General features: G+C 37.8%; 2 protein-coding genes across 3 annotated transcripts in view; both read left to right on the top strand.

Annotated features, from left to right (window-relative positions):
* Positions 1-27,239, top strand: part of LOC147842272 (uncharacterized) — a 543,494-nt gene that overhangs the window by 262,004 nt on the left and 254,251 nt on the right. The gene's annotated exons all lie outside the window — the stretch shown is intronic.
* Positions 1-27,239, top strand: part of gsk3ba (glycogen synthase kinase 3 beta, genome duplicate a) — a 90,589-nt gene that overhangs the window by 37,390 nt on the left and 25,960 nt on the right. For both annotated transcript variants that reach the window (XM_087265951.1, NM_131381.1), the window contains 2 exon segments: positions 2,135-2,328; positions 11,846-11,929. In XM_087265951.1, the coding sequence (XP_087122077.1) occupies positions 2,135-2,328; positions 11,846-11,929 (278 nt within the window).

Raw genomic sequence — 27,239 nt, 5'->3', positions numbered from 1 at the left:
ATATCAAAGATTTTTAACGCAGTCCGATATAGTTTTTTGGACTGATATCGGACGAATTTCCGATATCAATATCGGATCGGGACATCCCTAGTAAGAGTAGGCACATAGGTGGAGTTATAAACAGCTAGCTTCGTTCTGGTGGAGATTTCTCTCTCTGGCTCTGTTTAAAGCATGATATAGTCTGCCAGATGTGGCGACCCTCACGTTGAGATCCTTATTTGATTCCCATCCTTACTTAACACTGTTCTGAGGTATTTGAACTTTCCACTTGCTTCAAGACAATGTCGTCCAGCTTTATTGAGTGTTGGACATGATTTTTTGCTTATGACTGTATTCTCGGTAGTATAGTCTCGAAGGTAAAACATACTCTAATAGGTAGTTTAATCTACACAACAATAAGTGCAGTGTGATGGTGAGAAGGGCGCAGTGTTTCGATGTGATCCAGTTATGTTGTTATTTTACTATTGTGGTTATGTGACTGTTGGTGTTGATGGCTGTATGGTTAAAAAGGTATGACAGTTAAAGTAAATATGTTAATTTCTGATTTAATTAAATAAAAAAAGTAATCTGATATTTTGGATGTTTGTGTTTGAGTGGGTTTTGCACAGCTTTTGGTACATTTTGATACATCTGGCAACACTGAACATCAGAAAAATGAATGTGAAGTTGATTCATTTGCATCAGTTAACACTGAAGGAAAAGACTATCAAGTACAGATTTCCTGAGCATTTTAGCGGCATTGTTTCATCTATGGGGTGTCTTAAAAATATATTTGTTTTTGATTTAAAAAAAAAAGTTATTGAGGGATCCATGAAGAAACATTAACATAAAAAATGTGCTTTATAGTGGAAAAAGGTGCTTTTGATGCATCACGATACACGTTTTTTGACAAATTATGGCTTGCTATCATTCTCAGTGTGAGTGATGACATTAAGTAGCTTGTGAACTGTTGTGAACTGGCTGTCTCCAAAAAAAAAAAAAAAAAAAAAGATCTCAATAAGAAGCTAAAAGAAAATCTAAATAGACATCTCCTTATAGTTTCATCTACAATATACCACCAAAAGTGTCTCTCATCCATTTTGCCTTGTTTAAAAGCTGTGTTCTGAGGAGCTTACTTCTATAGTCCATCATGGAGGGTCATGCTTGTTTTTCTATTGGGATCATGTCATAAAGCATCCCAAAATTATTGCGCCCTGACACCCATTGTGAATCAACACAAAGCCTTACATCAAATGGATCTAACCCACTGGATACTAGTTGGAATTTCCTACTACCATATCCAGTCTGGTAACGTGTGTTTTTATTTTAAGGAAGCACCTATGTTGCTCTGCAGAACTTCAACAGTAGAATAGTATATGTTCACCAACAGGAGAATATTTGGTTCCATTTTATATTAGATGGCCTTAACCAATATGCACTGAAATTAAACATTTTTTTTACAAAGCACGTATTGTGTAAAAATATGTTATTACTTATGATTGATTTAATATCTGCATGTAGATGCATCTGTAATTAATTTCTTGGCCATTAATTACACCTTAACCCACCCTTAAACCTACCCATACCACCAAACCTGTTGCAAACCTTACTCGTATCCCATCTCAGGAGCACCAAAAAGTGTTCTTCAATACATTGTGAACAAAGCAAGTACATAGTATTTATTTTTTGATCTAAGCACATAGTAATTAGGACCTTCTAATATGAAGTGGACCAAATATTTGAGATGCTTTCAGTGTGTCGATACTGTATTTTTTACTGCATCTGCCAACATTGTGTCCTCAATCAGAAGAGCACTAGCAGTACTGAGGACATGGGTTCCATGACCAACTCACAAAGGATTATACTTTGAATTCAATACTGCTTTGCCAAATGCATAAAATACATTTTGCACTTAAAAATGATCCCTAGACATAGAAATTCAAGAGTGCTGTCAAGAAATTTCATTGTATTTCATTCTTTTTGGTAGTAGTTGGAGAAAATGTTGCTAGATCCTCAATCTTACAGATTCTTCTCACATTAATCTCGAGTATGATTGGTGGAACACAGGAATTTATTGCCAATGCTTTCCCAGTTGTCGTTTTATTGGCTGTTTGCAGCTTCAGTCTCCAACCCATCTCTTTTTATCTGGTTGTAGGAGATAAAGATGGCAGTAAAGTGACCACAGTGGTGGCGACTCCTGGACAGGGACCTGACCGGCCGCAGGAGGTCAGCTACACTGACACCAAGGTCATCGGTAACGGCTCTTTTGGCGTGGTCTATCAGGCCAAACTCTGTGACTCAGGAGAACTGGTGGCCATTAAGAAGGTTCTTCAGGACAAGCGATTTAAGGTAAGACCGAGACAGTCATTCCCTCTTGCTCCCTTGAAAGTGTGTAATGCTTTATAGCAAACTGTAAGAGCTCATTTTTTACTATAGGCAGCTTTCCAGTGTGCTCATATTTTACTTGCGGACATTCAAGAGACTGAATAAATTGAGAATATTTTTTCATGACAATCATTTTTTTTTTGATTGAATGGACATCACATTAGGGTTGTGCCATTAATCAATATTTAAATTCGATTTTGGCCTCCAGTGATTAAAAACAAAATCAGGATAAAGAGATTATTGTGTCATGTCTCACCCTCTTTGTTGCAGTCTGCAAAACTCATTTTCAAATCAGTGAAATCATGACTTTAGGGACATGTAAAGTCATCTTTTAGTTCAATATGTTCATGAAAAACATGCAAAAATGTGGCAAAATGCATCATTTAGTGATTACTGAAACACTGGTTTGTTATGTAATGAATGTAAAGAGTTCAGAATGAAAAGACATGTAAGCTTAAATCAGAATATTGATAGCGCTATATTCCTGCAGTTGGCCGTTCTTAATATTAATCAAACAAAAAAAGACAAGGACAATATCACTCATCGGTCTTGACTGAAGGACTTTTGTAGCTTTAATAAGAAACAAATCAAGTTTAATTTTTTCAGTGAAGATGCTTAAAGCACAGTTTGTTTCATTTGTATATTACTATACTTAATATAACAAAGTGTCTGTGGTATCTTTAAAAAATCTTAAAATGTCTTCAATTTTCCCCCAAAAATGTCTTAAATTAACTGAAATAATGTCTTGTAGGTCTTAAATAATTTTAAATTGGTCTTCATTTTCCTTTGTTATGTAAAGGTATCCAGTCAACCCAACACACATCCAATCACTTACAATAAATCTCAATAAAACTTTTAGCAAAACTATATTCATAACGATAATTATAACAGTCTGTTGTGTATAGTTTTGAGAAGTTTTTTATAAGTTATGTTGAAAAAAATGGGTCTTCTTGTTTTGAAATTTCTCTGAAATTAAATTTTTCGTGTTCTTAAAAAGTCTTAAATTTGATTTGGCAAAACCTGCAGAAACCCTGTATAAACATTTTGGCCATATGATAATCATTTTAAACAGCCATGATAACAATTTTAACCAAAATAATCATTAAGTTCGTGCAGCCTTACAGTACGTCACAACCCATTTCAATCTTTAGTTTTATGTAAAGTTTATCGTCCTGATTTCTACACTTGTGTCTTTTTAACTATGTTGTCATAAAAGTATTAAAATGTTACACTGAAGTGCTCAATTGGCTGTTGTAAATCAAACACACCATTACACGTTTACAGTGCAAAGCAGTTTGTCACAAAATAGCAACAAATCAGAATATATCCATTGTTCGGTAAACAGTTAGTAGAAGTGGTTTAAAAATATATAATACAAATTTCATAGTTTTTGAGGCATAAACTTCACTTAAATCGACAGGTACTAAAATCTCATTCCTCATTCATTTTCTTTTCAACTTAGTCCCTTTTATTAATTTGGGGTCGCCACAGCGGAATGAACCACCAACTTATCCAGCATATGTTTTACGCAGCGGATGCCCTTCCAGCTGCAACCCATCTATGGGAAACTCTTCTCATTCTTTGTATTAATAAATCACAGCACATTTTTGGGCGAAGCTTTTTTTTCTGGGAGCTGAACTTATAACCTTGGCATTTTATGTTTCAATATTACTGTAAAAACTACAACAAATGTATTCATGTATTGGATTGGAATTTCTTTATTTTCCCAGAAAGACAATGTGGTTCACAGCAATAGATCGCAACACAAACAGATCACAACACAAAAAAACATTAAGGTTAACATTCATTCATTTTTCTTCGACTTGGTCAATTATTTATCAGGGGTCGCCACAGCAAAATGAACCGCTAGCTAATCCAGCATGCTTTACACAGCAGATGCCCTTTCAGCCGCAACCCATTTCTGGGAAACACCTGTACACTCTCGCACTCATACACTACGAGTTTTAACCAATACTGCACAACTTTAGAGGCTAACCACTGAGCCATTGTGCCAAAAATCATACTCAAGTAAAAGTACCATTGCTTGTCCAAAAATGTAGTGCAAGTAGAGTAAAAGTATCTGTTGTAAATATTACTCAAAGAATGAGTAAAAAATAGCCCTTTTAAAAGAGTTGTGAGTAGTGAGTATTACACTGTAAAAAGTCGTTTTGCATTTACATGCAATTTGTCCAGAGATGTGTAAACGTAATTCTGTAGTGCATTTAGTGATTTTCCTATATTTGTTTGTTCCTTCCAACTTTTCTTCCATGGTTTGTTTGTTCTGTCCTTTCTTCATTCATTCATTTGTTTGTTCCTTCCTTCATTCCTCCCCTCATTTGTTGGCTCATTCATATTTTTGTTCCCTCTTTCATTAGGTCCTTTGTTCATTTGTTAATTTGTATTTTTGTTCCTTTCTTTATTAGGTTCTTTGTTCTGTCTTTCCTCTATTCATTTGTTCATTCCTTCCTGTATTTGGTCCTTCGTTCGTTCCTCCCTTCATTTGTTCGCTCATTCAGTCATTCCTTTATTCATAATTTTTGTTCTTTCCTTCATTGGGTCCTTTGTTTATTCATTATTTTGTTCATTCGTTCGTTCCTTAGTTTGTTCAGTCCTTCATTGAATCCTTCCTTCATTCATTTAGTTCTTTCTTTCTTCATTAGTTCAGTCCTTTGTTCTGTTCTTTCTTCCATTTTTTATCAATTCAATTTAGTGATTGTTTAAGGCTTTGTTGATTTCAGTCATCTTACAGTCGACATCCTTTTTTTTTGTATAGTCGACGTCTATTTTCTCTTCAGTGACATCCAGTCTATTAAAAGTTTGTGCGTCAATGTGTGTAAATATTTTGAACAACTTCTTGGACATTTTAAAATGCTTCCAAAAGGTTTGCTGCATTTATAAAGTGCCCATGTGTTGATCTTGTTCAGAATCATATGATTTACTTTCTATGTGCGATTTGATTGGACAGGAATCACAGAACTGATTTTTCTACTTTAGCCAATCCCCATAGACAAGAAATTAAATAAAGTAGTGACTGCAGATTAAAGAAAAGTGGTGGAGTAAAAGCACCAATACAGCACTAAAAATGTACTCAAGGGAAAGTAAAAGTACACATTTTTAAAACCACTAATTACAATTCATAAGAAAAAACTACTCAATTATAATAATTTGAGTATTTGTAATTCATTACTTTACACCACTGATCATGATCAAGTAAAACGGTAATTATGAAGTAAATGTATGGTCAAATGTTTGGTTCATTATTTATAATTTTCAAAATAATGTTGTTGATTTGTAATAAGTAAATACCACAAGATGTTTTGCTATTCTTTTATATCAAATTGAATTTACCACCTTCTAAATTCTCATTCATGACTTGTGAAATACCAACACAATCTCAAAGCAATTCACAACTTTTGGATTCAGAGGCTTATTCATTTAAATTTTTATGATCTCATTCATACATTTAGGCATGATTTTCTCATCCCTCGATGATGGTTGGGTTTAGGGATTTTGGGGGTACATACTTTTAAAAGTCATATATTTTTGTACCAATGAAATCATATGAATTTGTAATAATCATTCACTTTTTTGCAAATATGTAAAATAGTTACATTTCCTGAAAAGATCTGGCTGGAAATATTGATTTTAAGGAGCATTAATCACAGTTGTCTTGCTTTCCTGCTACTTGCAATTGTTTTGAGTCTCATACTGATCTCAGGAGCCCCTAAAATAGTTTTTATTTTATCACCTTATTTATGGCAACCCTGGAGTTTCATCAGGAGAGGACACACGTGTGACAGCAGCAGACTTTTCTTACCTCATCCCTTTCATGCACTGCAGCAAACAAGTATGATTGACATGAGAAAGATGTCCCTTTCTCTGAGCTGCCACAGATAAATGCTGTTGGCCTGAGAGTGACTCTAAGATCAGATGGTGGTGTTGTCAATGAAATATAGGTCACTTGTGTCAACAAGCAATTTTCCACCAGTGTGAAAAAGTTGACCTTGTCTCATCATGACAGTGACCGACATGGATGAGCAGTGTCTGTTGGAGAACTGTACCGCATCCATGTGCTGTGTGTGTGTGTGTGAGTCATGTGAAGGGCAGCATTTGTAAAGTGACCTGACAGAGATATTGACACTATGATTGTGAACTGGTGTGTGAGTGAGTGTGTTTTATCTGCGCTGTATTCAATAGTCCCTGTATTGGATATATATATATATATTTTTTTTTTGTAAAAGTACAATAAACATTCATTCCCTCATTTTCTTTTCGGCTCAGTCCCTTTATTAATCCGAGGTCACCATAGCGGAATGAACCGCCAACTTATCTAGCATATGTTTTATGCAGCGGACGCCCTTCCAGCCGCAACCCATCTCTGGGAAACATACATACACACTCATTCACACTCATACACTATGACAATTTAGCCTACCCAATTCACCTGTACCACATGTCTTTAACTCGAACAAGTGACCTTCCTGCTGTGAGGCGAGAGCACTACCTACTGCACCACTGCGCCACCTTGCATGCTAACACTGTAAACAAAATCTCTAGCTGAAAAAAATGTAGGTCATGCTGTTTTTCTAGGTAACGTTTACAAGTGTTCTAAAACCAAACCCCATCATCTGTTTCTTTTCTAATTAACATCACTCATTTGATGGCATTAAAGCACTGAGCCTTTATCTTAGCCACATGCTAACATTATCCTCTTTTTAAAATCACTAGCCAAAGCACAGTAGGCCAAGTAAACCAGGCAGTTTGTCTTCAGGACTGCCACGTGTGATTTTAGTAAACAGTTCAAAAGTGAACACGTCATGTATAAACACATTTAGAGCTCTGTGAGGTGTGTGCGTTATCTGGGAAGCTAATTCTCTGCACATGATACTCTTGATGTTATTTCTGTCATTCCTTTATCACCTTCAGTGCAGTTTGCTCCTTCTGCCTCAAAAAACTCTGTATGCAAGCGTTTTTTATGCGTTAAGTGTGTCAAAAGTTATATGACTCTGCAACAAACACATTAGCATGTACATGCTAGCATGCAAGCATTTCTGTATATTACTTAACAATTGTAATCAAAATAAGCTTAGATAAGTTATGTATAATCAATCAAAGGAAGCAGAAGGAGATCTCAGCACCTCGTTTTGCATCTTATGCAAAAGCTTGTGTGATGTAATAGTGCAGATGAAGAGATGTAATAGGGGTTTTCAGTGTAAACAATCATTTTCTATGAAGTGATTGTGTACTTGGCTGCATGCATGTAGCAAAGGTGCTGTTTGCTTGTTACTTTGACAAATATTTCAGTCAACCAAACTTACAGTGCTGAATCATACAGTGTAGAAATATTAAAACATATTTTAATCATGATGTATTTCAGCTTTTAAAGATATTTAGTATCAGTATTGAGAGGAAACATCTTATTAAACTTTATTCATTCATTCATTCATTCACTTTCTTTTCGGCTTAATCTCTTTATTCTTCAGGGGTCACCATAGCAGAATGAACAGCAAACTGCCCTTCCAGTAGCAACCAAGTACTGGGAAACACCCATACACACTCTTTCACACATATACACTAAGGCCAATTTAGTTTATTCAATTCACCTATAGCGCATGTCTTTGGACTCCAGAGCACCGGAAGGAAACCCACACGAACACGGAGAACATGCAAACTCCACACAGAAATAACAACTTACACAGCATGGAATCGAACTAGCAACCTTCTTGCTGTGAGGCGACAGTGCTAACCACTGAGCCTCTGTGTGGTCCTTCCTGTTAAACTTACAGCAACTTTAACCTTGTAGATTTTGAATCTTTCATGATCGAGACCTCTTTTCTCAAATTAATGTCAAGAAAGATTATTATTTAATCATATTTTTTAAATGACATTTTTAAGACAGAGACTAAAAACGGCAAGTTTTGAGGTTGTTCATCATGGGTTAGGGTTAGGGTTAGACTTATTTACATTTAAAGTAAATAAATAAATGTAAAATTATTTAAATAAATTTAATACATTTAAAGTAAATTATAATTGTGAACACAGACTTAAAGTCGTCATGAAAGGGAAATATATTTGAGGGAAACTGATTACTCATTAGAAAGGGAGATAAATGAGTACTAAATCAGACCATTTTTTAGACCATGCTGCAATGTTCGGTCCCACTTTATATTAAGTGGCCTTAACTAATATGTACTTACATTGTAACAGTTTGTTACAATGTACTTATTGTATAAATACATGTATTTACTGTGTACTTATGCTTGATTAAATACATGTATTTAATTACATCTGTAATTAACTTTTGTAATTACATTTGTAAATACACTGTTGACCATCCCTTACACCATAACCCACCCTTAAACATACACATGCCACCAAACCTGTCCATAAACCAACCTCTATCCCAACTCAAAAGCACCACAAGTGTTCTCAAATACATTATAAGCACAGTTAGTACATTGTATTTATTTTTTGATGTAAGTACATAGTAGTTAAGGACACTTAATATAAAGTGGGACTCGATGTTCAATAGGATTAGTCAGTTCTAATTTAATGATGACTTCATCAAAATCATATTTTCTTTGTTGGCATCGTGATGACACACAGAGAGTGTAAAATTGGTGAAAATGAGCAAAACAGGATCCTAAAATGAGAAAACAACAACTATTCTTTGCGAAAGAGGTCATGATTTGGTTTATTTAAGCCCAGTGTGACATACTCTGGCTCTAGTGGAGGAACTTGTGTGTGTGTGTAAATGGAATGGCCTGAAGAGACCGACTGTATGCACAGTTGGCAGTGCTTGTGTGTTCACAAATTACCACCCACTGTGTGATTGTAATGGCTAACTGAGTCACACGCACACCACATTCACAAACCCAGTTCGATTCCACACCCCTCCCTCTGTCCCCGCAGGTTGCTTTTCACAACTACATTGTAACCATACCAAAATATCAGGGTTCTGTAAAATACATGATCCTTAAAATACCAGCAAAACTATTTAGGTCAAACTCATGCCTTGAAAAATTGAAATATTAGAGCAAATTAGAGCACATCTTCACATGTTTGCCAATGAAGTACACATTGTAATTTCATTCGTACATTTTGGTATGATTTGCTCATCCTCCATTGACATTTGGGTTTAGGGATGGGGATTGGGAGTGCACAACCCTTTGAAAATTATCGTTTGAGTATGAATGTAATCCCATGGATCTGTCAAAATTAGCCATTTTTCAGACAATATGTAAAATAGTTTTGTTTTAACCTGAGATAAGGTTGGATTATTCAAGTAAACAAAAAGTAATTAATGGCTCGTTTCCAGTGAGTGGTACAGTACGCGCTGTTGTCCTGTGGTTGCCGTCACATCATCCAAGTAGATGCTGCACACTGGTGGTGGTGTGGAGAGACCCCCCCTCATGATTGTAAAGTGCTTTGGGTGTATGGCCATACTCAATAAATGCACTATATAAATACACACATTTACATTACATTATGAGGACATAGAGTAGCCCCTCCCCTTTTCATAAAACAGCCAATTATGTTTTGGTTTATCACAGCTTTGCCAGTGAGAGTGACTAAGCTCAAGTGCATCAAATGAAAAGCAACTGAGAAGCACGTAAGATACTAGAGAGCAATTGACTGGTTATAATGTGATGAGAAACTAGTGTGAGGTGACATGAATAAAATTGTTGGTCCATTTGGGTGGAAGTGACTACAAGCTTTACATGTTTATACCAATTTTATATCTTCTAAATGCAAGTTTTGTCACTGTTTTAGCACACTAGCTTATAAATGGAGAAATAGAAACATTTGCTGTTAATTTACTCAGACTGTTATGAATTCACTAAGAATTGTTATTGCTTTGGATTAAAAGTAATAATGTTGTTAATTTCATTTCGTTTTATTTATTTTTATTTTTTGCACAGAGCAATTAAACAAAGGATAATTTAGTCTTACTTGTGTATGTTAAAGTACTGATATTCTTTGACATTTTATCAATCGTCAACAAACAATTTCGGTTAAGGCTCTTCATTCCACTCTAATATTCTGATGGAAAAAAAAAAGTAATCACCTTCAGTGACCTGAGAGTAAGCAAATTAACAGCAGATGGACATTTTTACGTGACCTAGTCCTTTAACCCAGACCAAACCAACTCCACTCCAGCCAAAAATAAATCAAACTGACCTCAGACAATTACTGAGTGTATAAGTCCTGCTGTTTTCTAGTGTGGCTGTTAATCTGACAAAAAAAAAACCTCGAAAGTGAAGTATTCCCGTGTAATTTCATTTTGTGCTACTCTCAGAGAGGAAGCATCACTCAGACTGGTACCATGTGGGTGGTGCTTTAAATAAAATTGTTGATTAGCCAGTTTCTACCAAGAATCGCAGCCAGATGACTCTAGTTGTCATGGTAACTGGTCATTTCAATAACTCTATTTTGATCTATTTTTCTGGTCAGATGTGGGTCAGAAAATGACCCAAGTGCTCTCAGCGAGGAGCTACAGCAGCTACGATTTCTGGGTCATTGTGTCCTTCCAATTCAGTTATTTCCCCCCATTATTTCCACAGACAGATGCATATGCTGTACATTCAGACATTTAAGACAAATATAAATACTACGGCTATCAAAAATAACCCATTTAATTGTGGAGTTTATATTACTTGTGTTTAATGGGATTTGAACAAATTCATTGCTGTTATAATTTAACACTGGAACTGCTGGAAATGGCGAGGCAGTGGCGCAGTAGGTAGTGCTGTTGCCTCACAGCAAGAAGGTCGCTGGGTCGCTGGTTCGAACCTCGGCTCAGTTGGCGTTTCTGTGTGGAGTTTGCATGTTCTCCCTGCCTTAGCGTGGGTTTCCTCCGGGTGCTCCGGTTTCCCCCACAGTCCAAAGACATGTGGTACAGGTGAATTGGGTAGGCTAAATTGTCCGTAGTGTATAAGTGTGTGAATGTGTGTGTGGATGTTTCCCAGGGATGGGTTGCGGCTGGAAGGGCATCCGCTGCGTAAAAACTTACTGGATAAGTTGGCGGTTCATTCCGCTGTGGCCTAAGCCGACAAGAAAATGAATGAATGAATGAATGAATTTTACCAATCAGTTGACAACACTACTCCTGCAATTATGAATAAAAAAATCCCTGAATTAACAGACAAAAATCTTATCAATTAATTAATTATTGACTTATTAATGTCTCTATTATATTTTTTAATATAACGCCCCCTAATTTTGCAATCAGAATCTCACTGCTCTCTTCTTTCAAATCATTTCTAGATATTAAGTCTTCAAAAGGCCGTCACTGATGCCATGAGCTATTATTGTCATTTACACCTCTTTTGTAATGAGTGTGTGGGATTTAAATATGGTTAAAATGTGTTAAACAGAGCTGGGAAGAGTGTTGCTGTGGTGGAGTACTGCTGCGTTTTATTAGTAGCTGAAAATGACTAGTTGTAGTAAATCTGTTTCTTCTGTTTGTGTTTTTTTGCAGAACCGTGAGCTTCAGATCATGAGGAAATTAGACCACTGCAACATTGTTCGTCTGCGTTACTTCTTCTACTCCAGTGGAGATAAGGCAAGTGTCTCTCCAATATTATCATGTAGATTACAGATGTCAAACTCAGTTCCTGGAGCGCCGAAGCTCTGCACAGTTTAGTTCCAACCCTAATTAAACACACCTCATCAAACTAATTGAGTCTTTAGGTCTTGTTTGAAACCTACAGGTAAGTGTGTTAAACCAGGGTTGTAATTAAACTATGCAGGGCTGTTTAACGCCCCCGATCTAGATCGTTCATTTGCAGAAAATGACATTACAATATGAAATACCCCATGTTCAAGTGTATCTGTCTGCAGACTGCAAGAAGGGGGCGTAAGATGAAAGGATGTAACTTGTAGTAAGTTAGAGGAGTAGCTTGCAGTTATCGAGATCCCATTGAACCATGCGAGACGTCACAATGAGATGTTGTTGGCAAGATGGCTGAAATACTTTGCAGAGAACATTTTCAGCAAATGTTTTCTTGAGTTTCTCTCAAATATATTTACAACCAATTCATTTGATATATTATTATGCTCTTTGTTTTAACTCCACTATGCAGCTCTACTGACTTTTGTCATGACAGTTAATCTACTCGGTATCGCCTCCTGTTGCAAATAACGGTACAATGGCCAGCGGGCAAAGTATGAAAGGCTCCGCAACTCACAGCTGTACATTAAAAACTGATGGTTGGGTTTAGGGTTGGGGAAGATATAGGTATGAATAATGATGAGAGTTGGGTTTAGGGTTTGGGTAGGCGTAGATGTTAATAACTGATGGTTGCTTTAGGTGTGGAGTAGGTGTAGACGCTAATAACTGATGTACAGCCCCATCTTGCTGACAACATAGTTTATGGCTCCATAACTTCAAGTTATACCTCTAACGTACTATGAGCTATGCCTCTAAGGCCCTTGCAGTCCGCAGACAGGCCCTACTCCATGTTTTTTCTCCTTTAATGTGTGTTTGTTTATGTTGTTTATGAGGACACAGAATTGTATAATGATATAGGTATGACCTCATTGTACTCAATAAAGCTGGTTTAAGAGGACATATATTGTGTCCTTGTAAATCAAAATACTTAAAAATCATACGCAATGGGGTCTTTTGACAAAAACAAATTGGCCACAGGTTTTCTGAGTGTTGGGTTTAGGCATAGGGTAGGGCCAAATAATAATCGAAGATAGAAGTAAGACAATATAAAGACAATAAGACAATATAAAGTTTTGACAATATAAAATACATTACATTTATGGAAAGTCCTTGTAAACCTTATATTCCAGTACAGGTGTGTGTGTGTGAATCTGTAAAATATTCATATACATTTCCCCTCTCAAATATTTAAGGTCTGAAAATGATGCACATTTGATGCTGATATAATTTTGGTAAGGTTGGTTAGTATTCATGGCTATATTAATGATTATAAGTGTAAGTAAGGGCAACGCAGTGGCGCAGTAGGTAGTAGTGCTGTTGTCTTACAGCAAGAAGGTCGCTGGGTCGCTGGTTCGAGCTTCGGCTCAGTTGGCGTTTCTGTGTGAAGTTTGCATGTTTCCTCTGCGTTCGCATGGGTTTCCTCCGGGTGCTCCGGTTTCCCCCACAGTCCAAAGACATGCGGTACAGGTAAATTGGTAAGCTAAAATGTCCGTAGTGTATGAGTGTGTGTGTGTGAATGTGTGTATGGATGTTTCTCAGAGATGGGTTGTGGCTGGAAGGGCATCCGCTGCGTAAAAACGTGCTGGATAAGTTGGCGGTTCATTCCGCTGTGGCAACCCCGGATTTAATAAAGGGACTGAGCCGACAAGAAAATGATTGAATGAATGAAGTGCAAGTAGTTAGAAAAGGATGGAAAAACAAACATTGTAATTACATTTAAAATATCGAGTACTTCATTAGACATTTCTGTTGCAGTAAATTAAACTCAAGATACATTTTGGTCATTTTATTTATTAAATTTACAGCTTAATAAATACATAGTATAAATGAATAGTTCTATATTAAAATGAAAGGTAATTATTTTCAGAATCATCATTCAATTCTTCAGTATCAAAGTTTGAATCTTTAGAGATCTGTCATCTGTTTATATAGTCTGAAGGCTTGTCCATTTTTATTAACCTCTAATGGAGTATAATGGCATGCAGATGCAGACTTTAGAAAAATGGATTCAGAACTTCACCCATCTTTATATCTGCTAGGCAAACATAGATCTGACGCTCTCTGACTGACATAATAAAGACAAACACAAGTATATTATGTCAGTGCTGCAGCATTGGTCGACCACCAACTGCACATATACCTCCCTGTCTCTCTTGGTCTTGATTATTTCACACATCATACAGACCCTCTTGATCTCTCGCCCACATGCAGTGACTTTGCAAAAATGCCTGACCACTGCTTTTTTTCCCCCTTCTTCTTTGACAAACATTGTTTCGAAATGTCAGTAGCTGGTTTCCGCTCACACACCCACATGCGGCCCGGCCCCTCTGTAACCCAGAATCACAGAGAACCAAGCACCAGGGTGAAGGCTCACTGGGACTGCATGGAAAACAGGTCCATAAAATAATGAAGAAGTCTACAAAAGTGGAACAACGGCTGAAGGGAAAGGAGGATAGAGAATGGTTTAGATATATGTATGTGTCTATGGTAGTAGTACTCTTACGAAAAAGAATTTTTAGGAAGTGTGCTATTATTATTCTTCTTTATGCTAAAAAATAAAAAAAAAGTATACTTTCAGTGTACTTTTTATGTACTTATCTGAAATGTACTTTAGATACTTCACAGTAATTTACTTAAATTTGCACCTAAATATGCTTGCCTTATACACTGTTACAATGCTGCATTCCACATAATCGATTTGTGTTGGGACAACATGAAGGAATTAAGTTAAATATTTAGTATTTTACAAATGTAAGTGGATTGAACATAAAACAATCAAGTTGTCCTAAAAAGGATAAGTGTACTGAGAGAAATGTCTTCGCCACCATTGCCACTGTGGTGCGGTTTCATTTTGTTACAGTTATGGCTGGCATCCACATTTGTCCATTTGGATGGGAGATATGGACTTTAAATGATATCACAATACTGGTTGCTACAACTAACATGCTGTTAGACTGGGGACTGAAGTAACTAACACCCACATAGCAAAATTTCTCTGGCCCAGCTCTGGCCCACACAATCAGGTTTTGCTTGGCCCACATGCCGCTGTGAATTACGGTACATGACTGGACCAAATCTGGCTTCCAGACAAGGGCCAAACACAGACCATATCTGGGCCAAGTCTCAGCCAAGTTAATAATTCATAACTGGGCCTGAACTGGGCCAGAAAGGTTGGTGTGTCACGATTGCAATGAAATTAATAAACCTATGAAGCGTTGTGCTTTAGGCACACTATGGGCCTTGTTTTTTCTCAGTGACCTGATTGGTAGAATTAATTTATTTAATCCAAAATTATTTTTATGTATTTTAAATGTGGGTCAAGACTGGCCAAACTCACGTGGCCCACAATCAATTTTTAAAATCTGGGCCAAATACTACGTTTTACATCTGGCCCAAATCTTGTGTGCCGCATTATAGACGGTGCCACCTCTGCCAAACCCAGGCCATGGTTGGCCCACATGCTGTACGCCAGTGCCGAATGAATGCCTGATGTCCCAGCTTTATGCCAAATCTGGGCCAGAATTCTTTGCTACTAAGGCATTTATGTTGTGACAGTTTTGTGTAATATGGGAGAAGAAGAACCATGTATCAAGCAAAAACTGCCAAAAAGAGAATAATTTATTATACAAAAATCCAAAATAAACAGAAAATAGTATAGGCATATTGAGCTTGAAAAATGGGAAACCCCAATTTACTTAGGAAGTGTTGGTGTTCTGTTTCAGTGGAGATGGACTGAAATACAAACATTGGAAAACAGAGATGTGGAAATCCACAATCGCTCTCTGACTGGTCATCTAGACTATTGTGTATCGTTCCCTGATTCATCAAGCCGCTCTCATATGACCATTACTCTTATGGACGTTAGCCTGATATGCGCATGCTGGGGTTGGGCGATATCGACCAATTTGGCATTGTACAGTGTGTGGGGGGGTGGTAGTTAATAGAGGGAAGGAGTGGTTAATAGAGTGCGCGTGACGTGTCCGAAGAGGTAGGAGGGATCCGGGGGTGAGAAGGGTGCACGACTTATTTGAGGACCGGGAGGGAGACGCGCAATTTCCGGGAGATTATCCCTCGTTTGCGGACATTATGAGTCCCACAAATGCATTGAGACTCCCGGAACTTCCAGGAGACTTGGGATGTCTGAATATCACATTTAACAACTGTAGTAAGAGGCGATCCAGCGGTACAACCTTGAAAAATGGTCCAACGTGCACTGCTCTCTGGAGCTCAGAGAAGCGCATGACAGTGTGTGGCTGTGTCTGTGTGTGTGTGGTCACTTGTGTTTTCAGATGACGGAGGGCTGACCTATAATACTATGTAAAACACGATGTGGATGTGAATCATTTTCATTCTAAAATGTCATTTTAATACTAAGAAGTATTAGTGTAAACGGGGCCTAAGTGTGTATTTTTCACAAGTTGGCTTGCGAAGGATCGGCGATGCTCGCTCAGCATCGTGTTGTCTATTGGCCATCGGCGATGGATGATGGCATCGTCTATCGGCCAAACCGTAGCGCATGCCCAGTGAATGTGAATAGTTAAGTAGCATGCTTTTTACACTGTTTAGTGTCATTTTTCTTAAATGCTGTAAAAACACAAGTCTGGCGACGAGTGTCTTCTTAAGCCCTGCTCACACTGTGAGATTTTAGCCACATTTTGTCATCTGAAAAGATTCATGGAACCCTAGGCTAAAATTGGTGATCTTTGATCGTTGGTTTGACATTTTCACTGATAGCCGCTTAGTGCTCGTTGAAATCAGATTTTTTCTCCAATAAAGTTCTGGCAGTGTCAGAAGATTTCCGACACTTTGCTGCAGTGTGACAACAGCTGGGATGACCTTCAATACAAGAACCAATAGGAATTAGATGACGCAATCCATGCGACAGTTTTTTGCACATGCCGTGTGCAAAATTGCTGCTACAGATTGTTTACGTTTGCTGTAAGGACTCATTTCAGAGCGCGGGAAAGTGAAAGTGTCACACGTGGATGACGTTAACTCCAAGGGCGACATATATATATATTTTTTGTGTGTTTGGTGACGTTAAGTCTGACTTTATAACTGTTAAGATCTTACAGTGTGACATGGGAGCCATGTTCGTGCAGTCTGACATGCTACAATCATTCAGGATTATAAAAAAATCCAACAGTGTGAGCTGGCCTTTTTTAACACAGTTTTAAAACTGAAATGCACTAGTGTAAATGCTGCTACAGTGTCCAAGTTGTCCACTTAAACCCGGGACATACCAAGCCAATGGTCAGCTTTGTTGGTCCGTCGGTTAGTGTCGGTCCAGCTAGTTCCACACATAGCCTCTTGTTGTGTTAATGTCCGATGCAGCATGTAGAATTGCATGAAGGGAGTGATAAAACTGGTTATTTAGCAACGAATCAGAGCGTGATTGTGACGTAGTGAAGGCATAAAGCAAGTTAACAATTCATGCCAAGAAGGCACTCAAAGGGGCTGGCAGTAATTTTGCTACATTTCTTAAATATTTGCAAACAATATGGATTCAAGAGTTCACACTTAGCTGATGATTGATAATAAAGTGTGCTTGGCCTGCTGTCCTGGGAGAGAGGACAGCCAGGTCTTGAGAGCTCCCCCGAATTTGTTCGCTCAACCTGTTCCTTGATTGTTAGGGGTTGTCACGGCCGATTAAACCGCCAACTACAACAGCATATGGCTATGCGGTGAACGCCTAGTACTAAAAGACTTACATACTGTGCCAATTTGGTTTACTCAATTTTTGTCACATCCATCAGTGACCACCTGAGGGCGCTGTAGTGCATCAGGACTCAGTTAGCACTACAGCGTCCCAGAAGAACTACATTCTCATACACACCAGAACACCTACACTGACCTGTCATCACATCTGTTTTGTGTTACTGTTGATTATCCGGACTATTTATACTACCATTTCACCACAGTTTGTTATCGCGTCGTTTGTCTTCCTTGTCTGAGTATCGAGTAAGTCTAAGATTCCAAGTTTGTTATTCTGATCCTGTTCTTGTATTTTGCATTAGTCTAGTTTGTGTGTCATTTGTCTAGTCTGTTTTCTAATTAGGTTTAGTTGTTTGAGTTTGTTTTTCCTGAGCCTCGTCTCTGATTTAGTTTCTGGTTTTGTCGTTTATTTGTTACTTTGTATTCTTATCACCTTGTTGGTTGCAGTGTAAATAAATAATCTGCACTTGGATCCGCACCTTTTTGTTTCTTGTTTTGATTACGCTAAAACGTGACAATTTTCTTAAACTGCATGTCTTTGGACTTGTGGGGTAAAGCGGAGTACCCTGGGAAAACCCACGGCAACACTGGGAGAACATGCAAACTCCACACAGGAATGTGAACTGGTTCAGTTTTGTTCGAGACTCGAACCAGCGACCTACTTGTTGTGAGGTGACAGTGCTAACCATTGAGCCACTGTGCCACCCTGTCCTGGATTAATCTAGGAAAGAAGGGAAGAAGTAGGGGTAAATGGGGTAAAAGTGAAGATGACTAAGGTAAAAAAAATCTGGATATTTATGTGCGTTTGTATTCATCTGATTGGTAAATCATTTGATAGCTAATGCAGGACCGGCCGTGGTACATCATAAGCAAGTGATCCTCTCAAAATTAGTTTATAAAAAAACTTCAGTTATTGTATTATCAGATACATTTACAGGATTGAATCCCTCCTTAATGAGTGACAATAACTGTGATAATGGTAGTAAATGCTGCTTTGTTTACGCCCTACATGTGCACATCAGAAGATCCGGTTTCTCATTGTAAAGGAGAAAACAGACTACTGCGGAAAGACATGTCCTCTCACAGAGGCATACTTGAACTATACTATACTTCCTTTTTTAAAAGAGTACACCAACATTCTGCTCGCTGAGGACAAACCCTTCACATATCACTCTTATGTTGTGGTGAAGTAGGTGAATTTTATGTCAATACCGTACTTTCTCTTTTCTGACCTTTGAAGTTGAAGTGTGTCATTTTTGTGCTAACATCTGTTCTAAAAAGAAATGCATTTTGCAAAAGCATATATGTCAACATTACCCAAACAGTTCAATGATTTCAATCTTTGTCAGTCATTGTAGCCAACAGTCAGCAGTACTATGGTCAGCTTCTCTTAACTGCAATTTTAGCGGCTTTGTTATTGTACACTAGGCAGTTTAATTGTCTAGTGTGAAGCAGCATGAAATCAGAGCACATCTTGTCTCCATGAAGAGATAAAACAGAAAGATAGAGAGAGGAGGATGACGTGGGCTTGGAGAGAGAAAGAGATTAAAATCAGACTTGAAAAGACAGCATTCAACACAGCTGAGGTGTCGTCATGTCTGGACGTGGCCTGTTCTCTTCGCAAAACAACTTCCACTTCAGCTAAGTGGCGCGATTAGGAGAAGTGTTGTTGCGTCTCATTGCTGACTGAACTGTGCTCTAGATCTCGACCTCACAGCCTTTTAAATGACTCTTACTACAGTCACAGGCTTCGTTCCAAAACAAAGTGAGCAGCCTAGCTGTTCTGACTACATAGGCTTTTCCAAATGTGAACTCAGAACTGCCACAGTTAGCCATAAATCATTTAACAACGGTTTTTTTTTGTGCTATATTGTATTAACATATTTGTATAACATATTGTATTAACATCAAAAATATGACTTAAAATATGATTGTCATTATTGGATTCCTTTTTTTGCATGAAGATGTATAAGCTACTGTTTATAGGCCTGCTTGAGCAGTATCACCTGTAAAAATACCTGTTGTTTGCTTTTGTACATACAATCACTGTATTTCGGCTAACGCAAAGGCCCAATGCATTTTTTAAGAAAGTTTTTCAGAAAATGTTGTTACATTTCCCTAAAAACTTTCCTAAAAAAGCCTTTAATTCTATATTAGATGCCTCTAATTGTGTAATCTGAAAGGTTTATTTTTTATATTTGTATATTTTTGTGTATTCATATATTTCTATACATTTCTTTCAGGGTTAATGGGTTATATAACTGTTAGGGTTGTGCGATTTGGCGAAAATATCAAATTGTAATTTTATTTTTTACAGATATCAGGTTTCAATTTAATTTGAAATTTAATTTTGTAGTCAAGCTTCAACTCAGTAATCTGTATCTTGGCTTCTTACTGCTAAAATGCAGATAAAAGCTTTAAAGCAAAAAAAGAAACTGAAAAGATCCTAACTAAATTAAACATTTATTCAAATTTGTTTTAATTATTTTCAAATCACACCATTATTTTTCTCTAGAGCACAAATAAAATGACTTTTTTGTAAACTAGTTGAACTTAAAGTAGGGAGATAGTGTTGCTTATTATACAAAACAAAAAAAATAATGATTATAAAACTAAAAACCACTCAGCAAACTAACTATGCTGAAACAACTGAAATTGTACTTTGCTGTTGCTTGCTACTAGATTGAGTATCACTGGCAATACTTTCAGTTTTAGCATACTTTTTGACCTTTTTGCAAGATTCTCCTCATAAAACTTCCTGTAATGCTTTTTTAGGTGCTGGTTGTATTTTGATTGTGCTGTGGCACCAATTCTTACAAATTACCTGTTTTTGTTCAGTGTCTGTAACTTTAAAACCAAAATATTCCCATATTACCGATGTCCTGTTTTTCATCGATATTAATTCATCTATTAATGCTTCTGAAGCAGCAAATGCTAACATCCTACTTGTCAGTCTGATTGTTTTTTTGTTTTTTGTTTTTTTATTGTAGGCATTCTGCATAGTATGGTTGTGCAATTCTGAGTGGTCAGCTAGAAAGTCTGCTCACTCAATTGGTTAGTAAGACTATCAAACACAGGTGGCAGTCATGCATTTGCTCTGAGCGGGGGTAATTAAAAATAACATATATATTTCATATCGCAGCCTCTTTTCAAAACTCTTCAAATCGCGATTGCGATTTGATTTTAATTAATCGCACAGCCCTAATAACGGTTAAATTATTTTCCTTGCAAAAATTCAAGTCTTTGCTTGTATCACACAAACAATGCTAACTCCGTGTCCTAACTACAGTACACACAATGCAACAAGATTCCATCAACAAGCAATTTGTGTCCACAACCAAATGCAATCGCAATGAAATAGTTAGGGCTAATAATCTAAGTAATAGATATTTACGTAGATAAATGGCCACAGCCATGTCACCCTGCAGCCCAAGACCGGTTACTCACTGAAGCTAAGCAGGGCTGAGCCTGGTCAGTACCTGGATGGGAGACCACTAGGGAACACTAGGTTGCTGTTGGAAGTGGTGTTAGAGAGGCCAGCAGGGGGCGCTCAACCTGTGGTCTGTGTGAGTCCTAATGCCCCAGTAAAAGTGAAGGGGACACTAAACTGTCAGTGGGCGCCGTCTTTCGGATGAGACGTTAAACCGAGGTCCTGACTCTCTGTGGTCATTAAAAATCCCATGGCACTTCTCGTGAAAGAGCATGGGTGTAACCTCGGTGTCCTGGCCAAAGTCCCTCTATCGGCCCATATGATCATCGCCTCCCAATCATCCCCTTCCACCGAATTGGCTCTATCATCGTCTCTCCTCTCCACCAATAGCTGGTGTGTGGTCAGCGCACTGGCGCTGTTGTCCTGTGGCTGCCGTCGCATCATCCAAGTGGATGCTGCACACTGGTGGTGGTGTGGAGAGACCCCCACCCCCCCCACCCCCCCATGATTGTGAAGCGCTTTGGGTGTACGGCCATACACAATAAATGCGCTATATAAATACACATTACATTACATTAACCTATTTAACATGTACTGTAGGTAGAATAACTGATGTTGTTGGCTTGCAACAAGTTACAGTTCAGACTATTATTTTCAAACCGTTTGCTAGTTTCTTTTCTAGATCTAAAGTGAACTTGCTCATGCTTTTTAGCATAGTAATAAATGTTATGTAAATTGGTGTTCAAACTCACATTAGTCGCATATAACACTGAATAAAGCACATAATCAGTGCCTGGGGATATCATTGTCATAGTATTTTGTGCGGGTTTTTTTGCGGCAATGTTGCAGAAATAGAAACTACTTCTAGAAATAGACATTTCGCTCTTCATTGTCAGGGGTGGTTAGGACTAAAACTTGTTTTAACAAGAAAAAGTTATCTTTTATCATATTGCCGTGCATCGACACATTAATTACAACACATTGTAAGGGTACCTGGTTTTAATTATAATTTTACAATTATACAATATTTAATACTGCAATAAGAGATAAAAATCCACACACATTTTTTTTTATTGGATTAAAACGTTATTTACAATGAGTAATGTAATTTGTTTATGTTTAGGGTGACTCAGGTTCACTAGGGTCACTCACACTATGCCATCCGTACCGTGCCCAGGCCCGTTTCCCGGATCGTTTGAAAAGTGTGAGTGCGCTGAATCAGGCTCAAGCACGGTTCACTTGGCCGGCCCTGGCCCGGTTGGAAGAGGTATGCCTGAGCCCGGTTCACTGGGGCTTTGGCGCGGTACGCTTGTGTGTGAGTGCAAAACACGCCAAAGCCCGAAACTGAAAGCGAGAAGTGACTTTTAAGGCACTGTTTCATATAGATTTATTAATAATTCTTACTGTTCAGTGAACGCAAACTGCCGTAGTTTATTAAAGATGAAACTCCTCACTGCACGACAGCTGCGCACCTTCAGCAGACCTCCTCATTCCTGCAGCACGAGGGCTTTATGATTGTTTATGAGCGCCAAAAGTGGTGGATCTGTTCGGTGAAATATCTGACTGCGTGTTCCCGCATCCCTAAGGACTGTTTGGCGAAATATTTGACGGCATATCAAACGGCTGAAACGATATAAGTAGGGTAAAAAAAAAGGGTATCCTCTGTGTAAAACATGCCGGAACATTTGGCGGTTCATTCCACTGTGGTGACCCCTGATAAATATGGGACTAAAGACTGGTTTATACTTCTGCGTCAAGTGATCGGCGTGACTCACGGCACATGCAATACGCGTAGTCGTGCATTTATACCTTTGCGTGCTGTTTCTGTTGCTCTTCAGTAACACTGCTAGCTGGAAGTAGGTGTTTATCGAGTTTCTTCGTTGGTGTTTTGTTTTTTCTGAACGCTTAATGTACTAGTGGCTCAAACTCGCTCATTTTGAGGTGGGAATTAGCAGACGTGCAACTACTTTAATCATAAGGTAAACACAAAACAACAGTCTCCTGTTCTCGTTGCATCGGGCGCTCGGCTCTCACCTCCGCCCACACTCGTCAGTGCTATCAAGCTGTCCAATCACAGAGCTTACGCTACGCGTAGTTGCAACATGTAGTTACATTTTTTAAGAGGTGCACGTCAGCATCGTCGACAGCCATTGCAAGGGCTATGCGTCCATGCGTAGGCTGCACCGTAGCATACATGTGCGCTTGATGCAGAAGTATAAATCAGCCTTAAGCCAAAGCAAAATGAGTGAATAAATGTTTATATTTATTATTAACATTTCTTTCACTTTTATTTACAATTATTCTGATTGCCCTTTGGAACAGCCTTCATATCTGGACTACTTTTCGATCCTTTCTACATAGTAGGTCACTAGGTTTTAGAACAGAGAAGTGTGCGTGTGGTTGTGTCAACATGTTCAGCTGATTGAGCAAACACTTTGTGCTTAACCAAGTGAACATATTAAAAGCTTCTATTTATGAATGGTGTAGGAGATGGTGTTACAGATTCTTTAGAGACAGGTTCTTGTATACTGATACGTGAAGAGATTACTGGGTCTCGACAACCACCAGCCGTTACCCATGATCCTTCTCCCCTATAGTTAGTGCCCGCTGATTTTTCCTAACAGGGGAGCCACTCAAGACTGGCAGAGATGAGTCAAAAAATACATCTACTTAGACGGCACAGACTAAAATAGGAAAAGAGAGAGTGTTAAAGAGAGAGAGAGACGTCATCCAGTCTCAGCACTGTGTCACATAGTTCTCTGTAATTGTGTGAACAAACTGGAGTTGTGATGTATTCTGTGTTGCTTTAGACATGTCTCATGCTTCCATTCAAAGTTTAGATTCTGTAAGATTTCCTGAAAGAAATTGAATGGATCAACAGCATCTTTTTAAAAGAATTTCTGCCTCTAATTCAACATGTTAAAAGTTACAAAATGCTTTAAATTTGTGCTTTAAATCAGTGTCACTGTTGATTTTAACAGCAATAACAGTTTCCACCATTGTAAGTTTCTATCGTGTAAGTTGTTAGTAATGTATGTCTGTTCTTAAAGAATTGAACAGAGATAAGTTCTGTAATCATCACAGTCTTTTTGGACTTTAACAGCAAACATACTTCACAAACATTTCGGTTCTAAGCAAAGTTTATTCCAGTCATTTAAAAAAAAAAAAAAAAAATTCTTTAACTTTTGAGTTTTTTGTTTGATAACTGTGTTCAAACAGCTGCCAACGAGAGATTCAAAGTAGCCAGAAGTTATTAGAGCTATTTACCAAGGCTTTTCAACATCTCCTATAAAGCACTATCAGTTAAATAACCAAAAAAGCCTACACAAACAGCTCTTAAAATGTTTATTTAATGTTAGAAAATGTAATCATTGTTCAATCTTCAGAGTGTCATTGGCAGAGCTAGTCGGTGGCGATGTGACCTGCTCATGCTCTGCCTTTGCTTGTGGTGTGAAACAACATTTAACATTACATTTAAAATCTGCACAAGACTTTTATTTCAGTATGTTGATGTACTTTCAACAAAATATTGAATACGGACGGGTCTTTCTTTTTTGTGCATAATTTCCTCTTAACTAATGGTAAGAGGGGCGTGGTTAGGATTATTGTGGCTGAAGCTGTCAAACTGACCTCAACAGAGAAAAAGATGATCAAAACTAACTTTTTTTTCAGTGGATTAACTTGTGTTGATTAATCGTTCAATAAAGAATACCAATGCGTGCTAGCAAAACAGAACATTGTAAATTTTGATTTCACATAGACTTTAAGTACTGAGTAATATTAATTACTTTTGTGTACTTATTTTGTGGCTAGAATAGGGACGAGAGTAAGTACAATGGACTTGAATTAAATGGGCTGTATCCACAGCTAGAGTTTTAAAGACAACGATTAACTTCCGGTGAAAGCTTAATGTGACTATTTTCAATTTCACAAGGTTGTTTTTACAGCATCGATCCTGTAATGTAATTATTCAGTTAAATAGACTTAAGCATTCATTTAGTTGTTCAAGCATAAGACGATATGAAAGTACATTGTAACCACTAGCACCCGTCAGTAGCAGAATTTCTATTGAAAATACTGAGGTAAAATAAATTGTCTTATTTTAAAGACATGGCAGGGGGAAATGAAATTTAATGCAGTGCTTCTTGTCTGATCTGAGACCCACTTCATATCATATATCTAACAGGCAGTGAAGATCGCTGATTTTTAAAAAAATATATATTTTTAAAGAAGCCTTTGGGCTGGCTGAAAATCAAAAGTCTGTGTGCATATAGCCCTTATACCATTAAAGTTTCACCAAAATGTGTTACAAGCAACACAACATTTCACCACATCAGTGATTAATAAACCCTTGTTCTTCTCAAGCAAACAAAAAAAACAAGCAATGAATGTGTTAGTTTCACTGCTATTCTTGAGCCAAGTCTTTTTTTCTTCTTCTTCATTTTGACTACATTCATAAGTAGCCTCTAATAAGAACTGTTTGATTTCTTAAAATAAAAAAGAGAGGGAAAAAACTGAAACCGCCTCCTGACTGTGCAGTGTGGCTAAAATTAGCGTGGCGAAGATGACTCACTCTCCGCCTTCACTACAGCAACAGACACACTTCCTCAATTACAGCCCATCACTGAACAGCATCACAGAGGATCTGATTGGCTGCTGATTGGTGGCCATGTGACTTTGTAAGCGTGTGATTGGGTGGTCTGGGGCTAACGTCAGCCACAATGAGAGCCACAGGTAGAGACTCATGTGTCTCCAGGCTCTGCTTTTACAGTCTCGTCCACAAATGGCTCCTGTCAGAGCCATACGCATAGAGCACTAACCTGAGGTTTTTTTTTTTATTATTATTTTTAGCACAACTACTCAAATTAGGGACAAATTTTAAATACATACATGTGAAATGTGTGTTATTAAAATACAAACTGATTTGGAAAGCAGTGGCACTCTCTACTGAAGAATTAATTTATTTAAGATACATTAATGTTTTTACGAAATGTTTTTAATAAAATGAAATAATAGATTAGGTATATATTACCTAAAATGTGACTCTGGAGCACTATTAACGCCCAATCCCAACTCTACCCCTTAGCCCTTTCCCTTACCCCTACCCGTCATTTTGCGTATTCACATGAAGTGGTAGGGGTGGCCCAATTCTCTTTATCTTGAAGGCTTTATATAAGGGAAAGAGGTAGATAGCTCTCGAAAGAGAGTTTTTCAGGACCACACTCAAAACCAAGGGGTAGGGAAATTTACCAGAATACACCAGCCACAATGGCACTCGGAATGAGTACTTTTTGTCATTATTATGAATTTTTACAAAAACAAACATATGTTTAAATATATTTATAACCGTGTTTTACCTTCATGCTTAAAAAAAAAACCGCTACAATAAAAAACGCTTAATTTTTGTCATCTATAATCCATAATAATAACTCTTGCATAGCAATCCCACAACATTCTGACACTCGATGACACTCGAATGCCTTGTCAGAAACGTCTAGTGGCTGGAAATGAGCTTTTTAGCAAAATATAGCAAAATAATATACATTCAATAAAGAACGAACAAAAGAAAGTAAGAAAAGTCTCACTTCTATCACTCTTTAAAAGTTTTAACTTGGGTTTGTGTCATTGTAAATGCTCAGTCTCTTTATGAGCTGATCTTCATTTTTCTGTGTTTGTGGAAAGCAGATGAGTCAGCCGCACCAAATTATAAGCAGGCAGAGCAGGATTCTCGCTATGACCACCAGCGCAATACCGCTCTTTGTTATGAGCCGCAGTTTTAGTTTAAACAGTAAAGGCGAGCTTCATTGGCGATGATGTGTACAGTATTAGATTTTACATTTACCGGACATTTGCGCTGAACACGCATAGAATGCAACGCATCGAGATTCGGGCACCTTCTCCGAAAACACTTGATTGGTCTCAGCTGGCGGATCACCATTCACCACATGTCATGATCGCTCTCATCTGCGCCAATATTATTAATATAACTTGGGGTGGGGTTTGCAAACCTGTGTACTTTTCACTCTTCCGCTGTTTGCATTTACTGCAGTCACAAAA

This window comes from Danio rerio, chromosome 9 (assembly GCF_052040795.2).
Source record: "Danio rerio strain M-AB ecotype USA chromosome 9, GRCz13ab, whole genome shotgun sequence".
NCBI lineage: Eukaryota > Metazoa > Chordata > Actinopteri > Cypriniformes > Danionidae > Danio > Danio rerio.
This window is presented reverse-complemented; position numbering and strand designations above follow the sequence as displayed.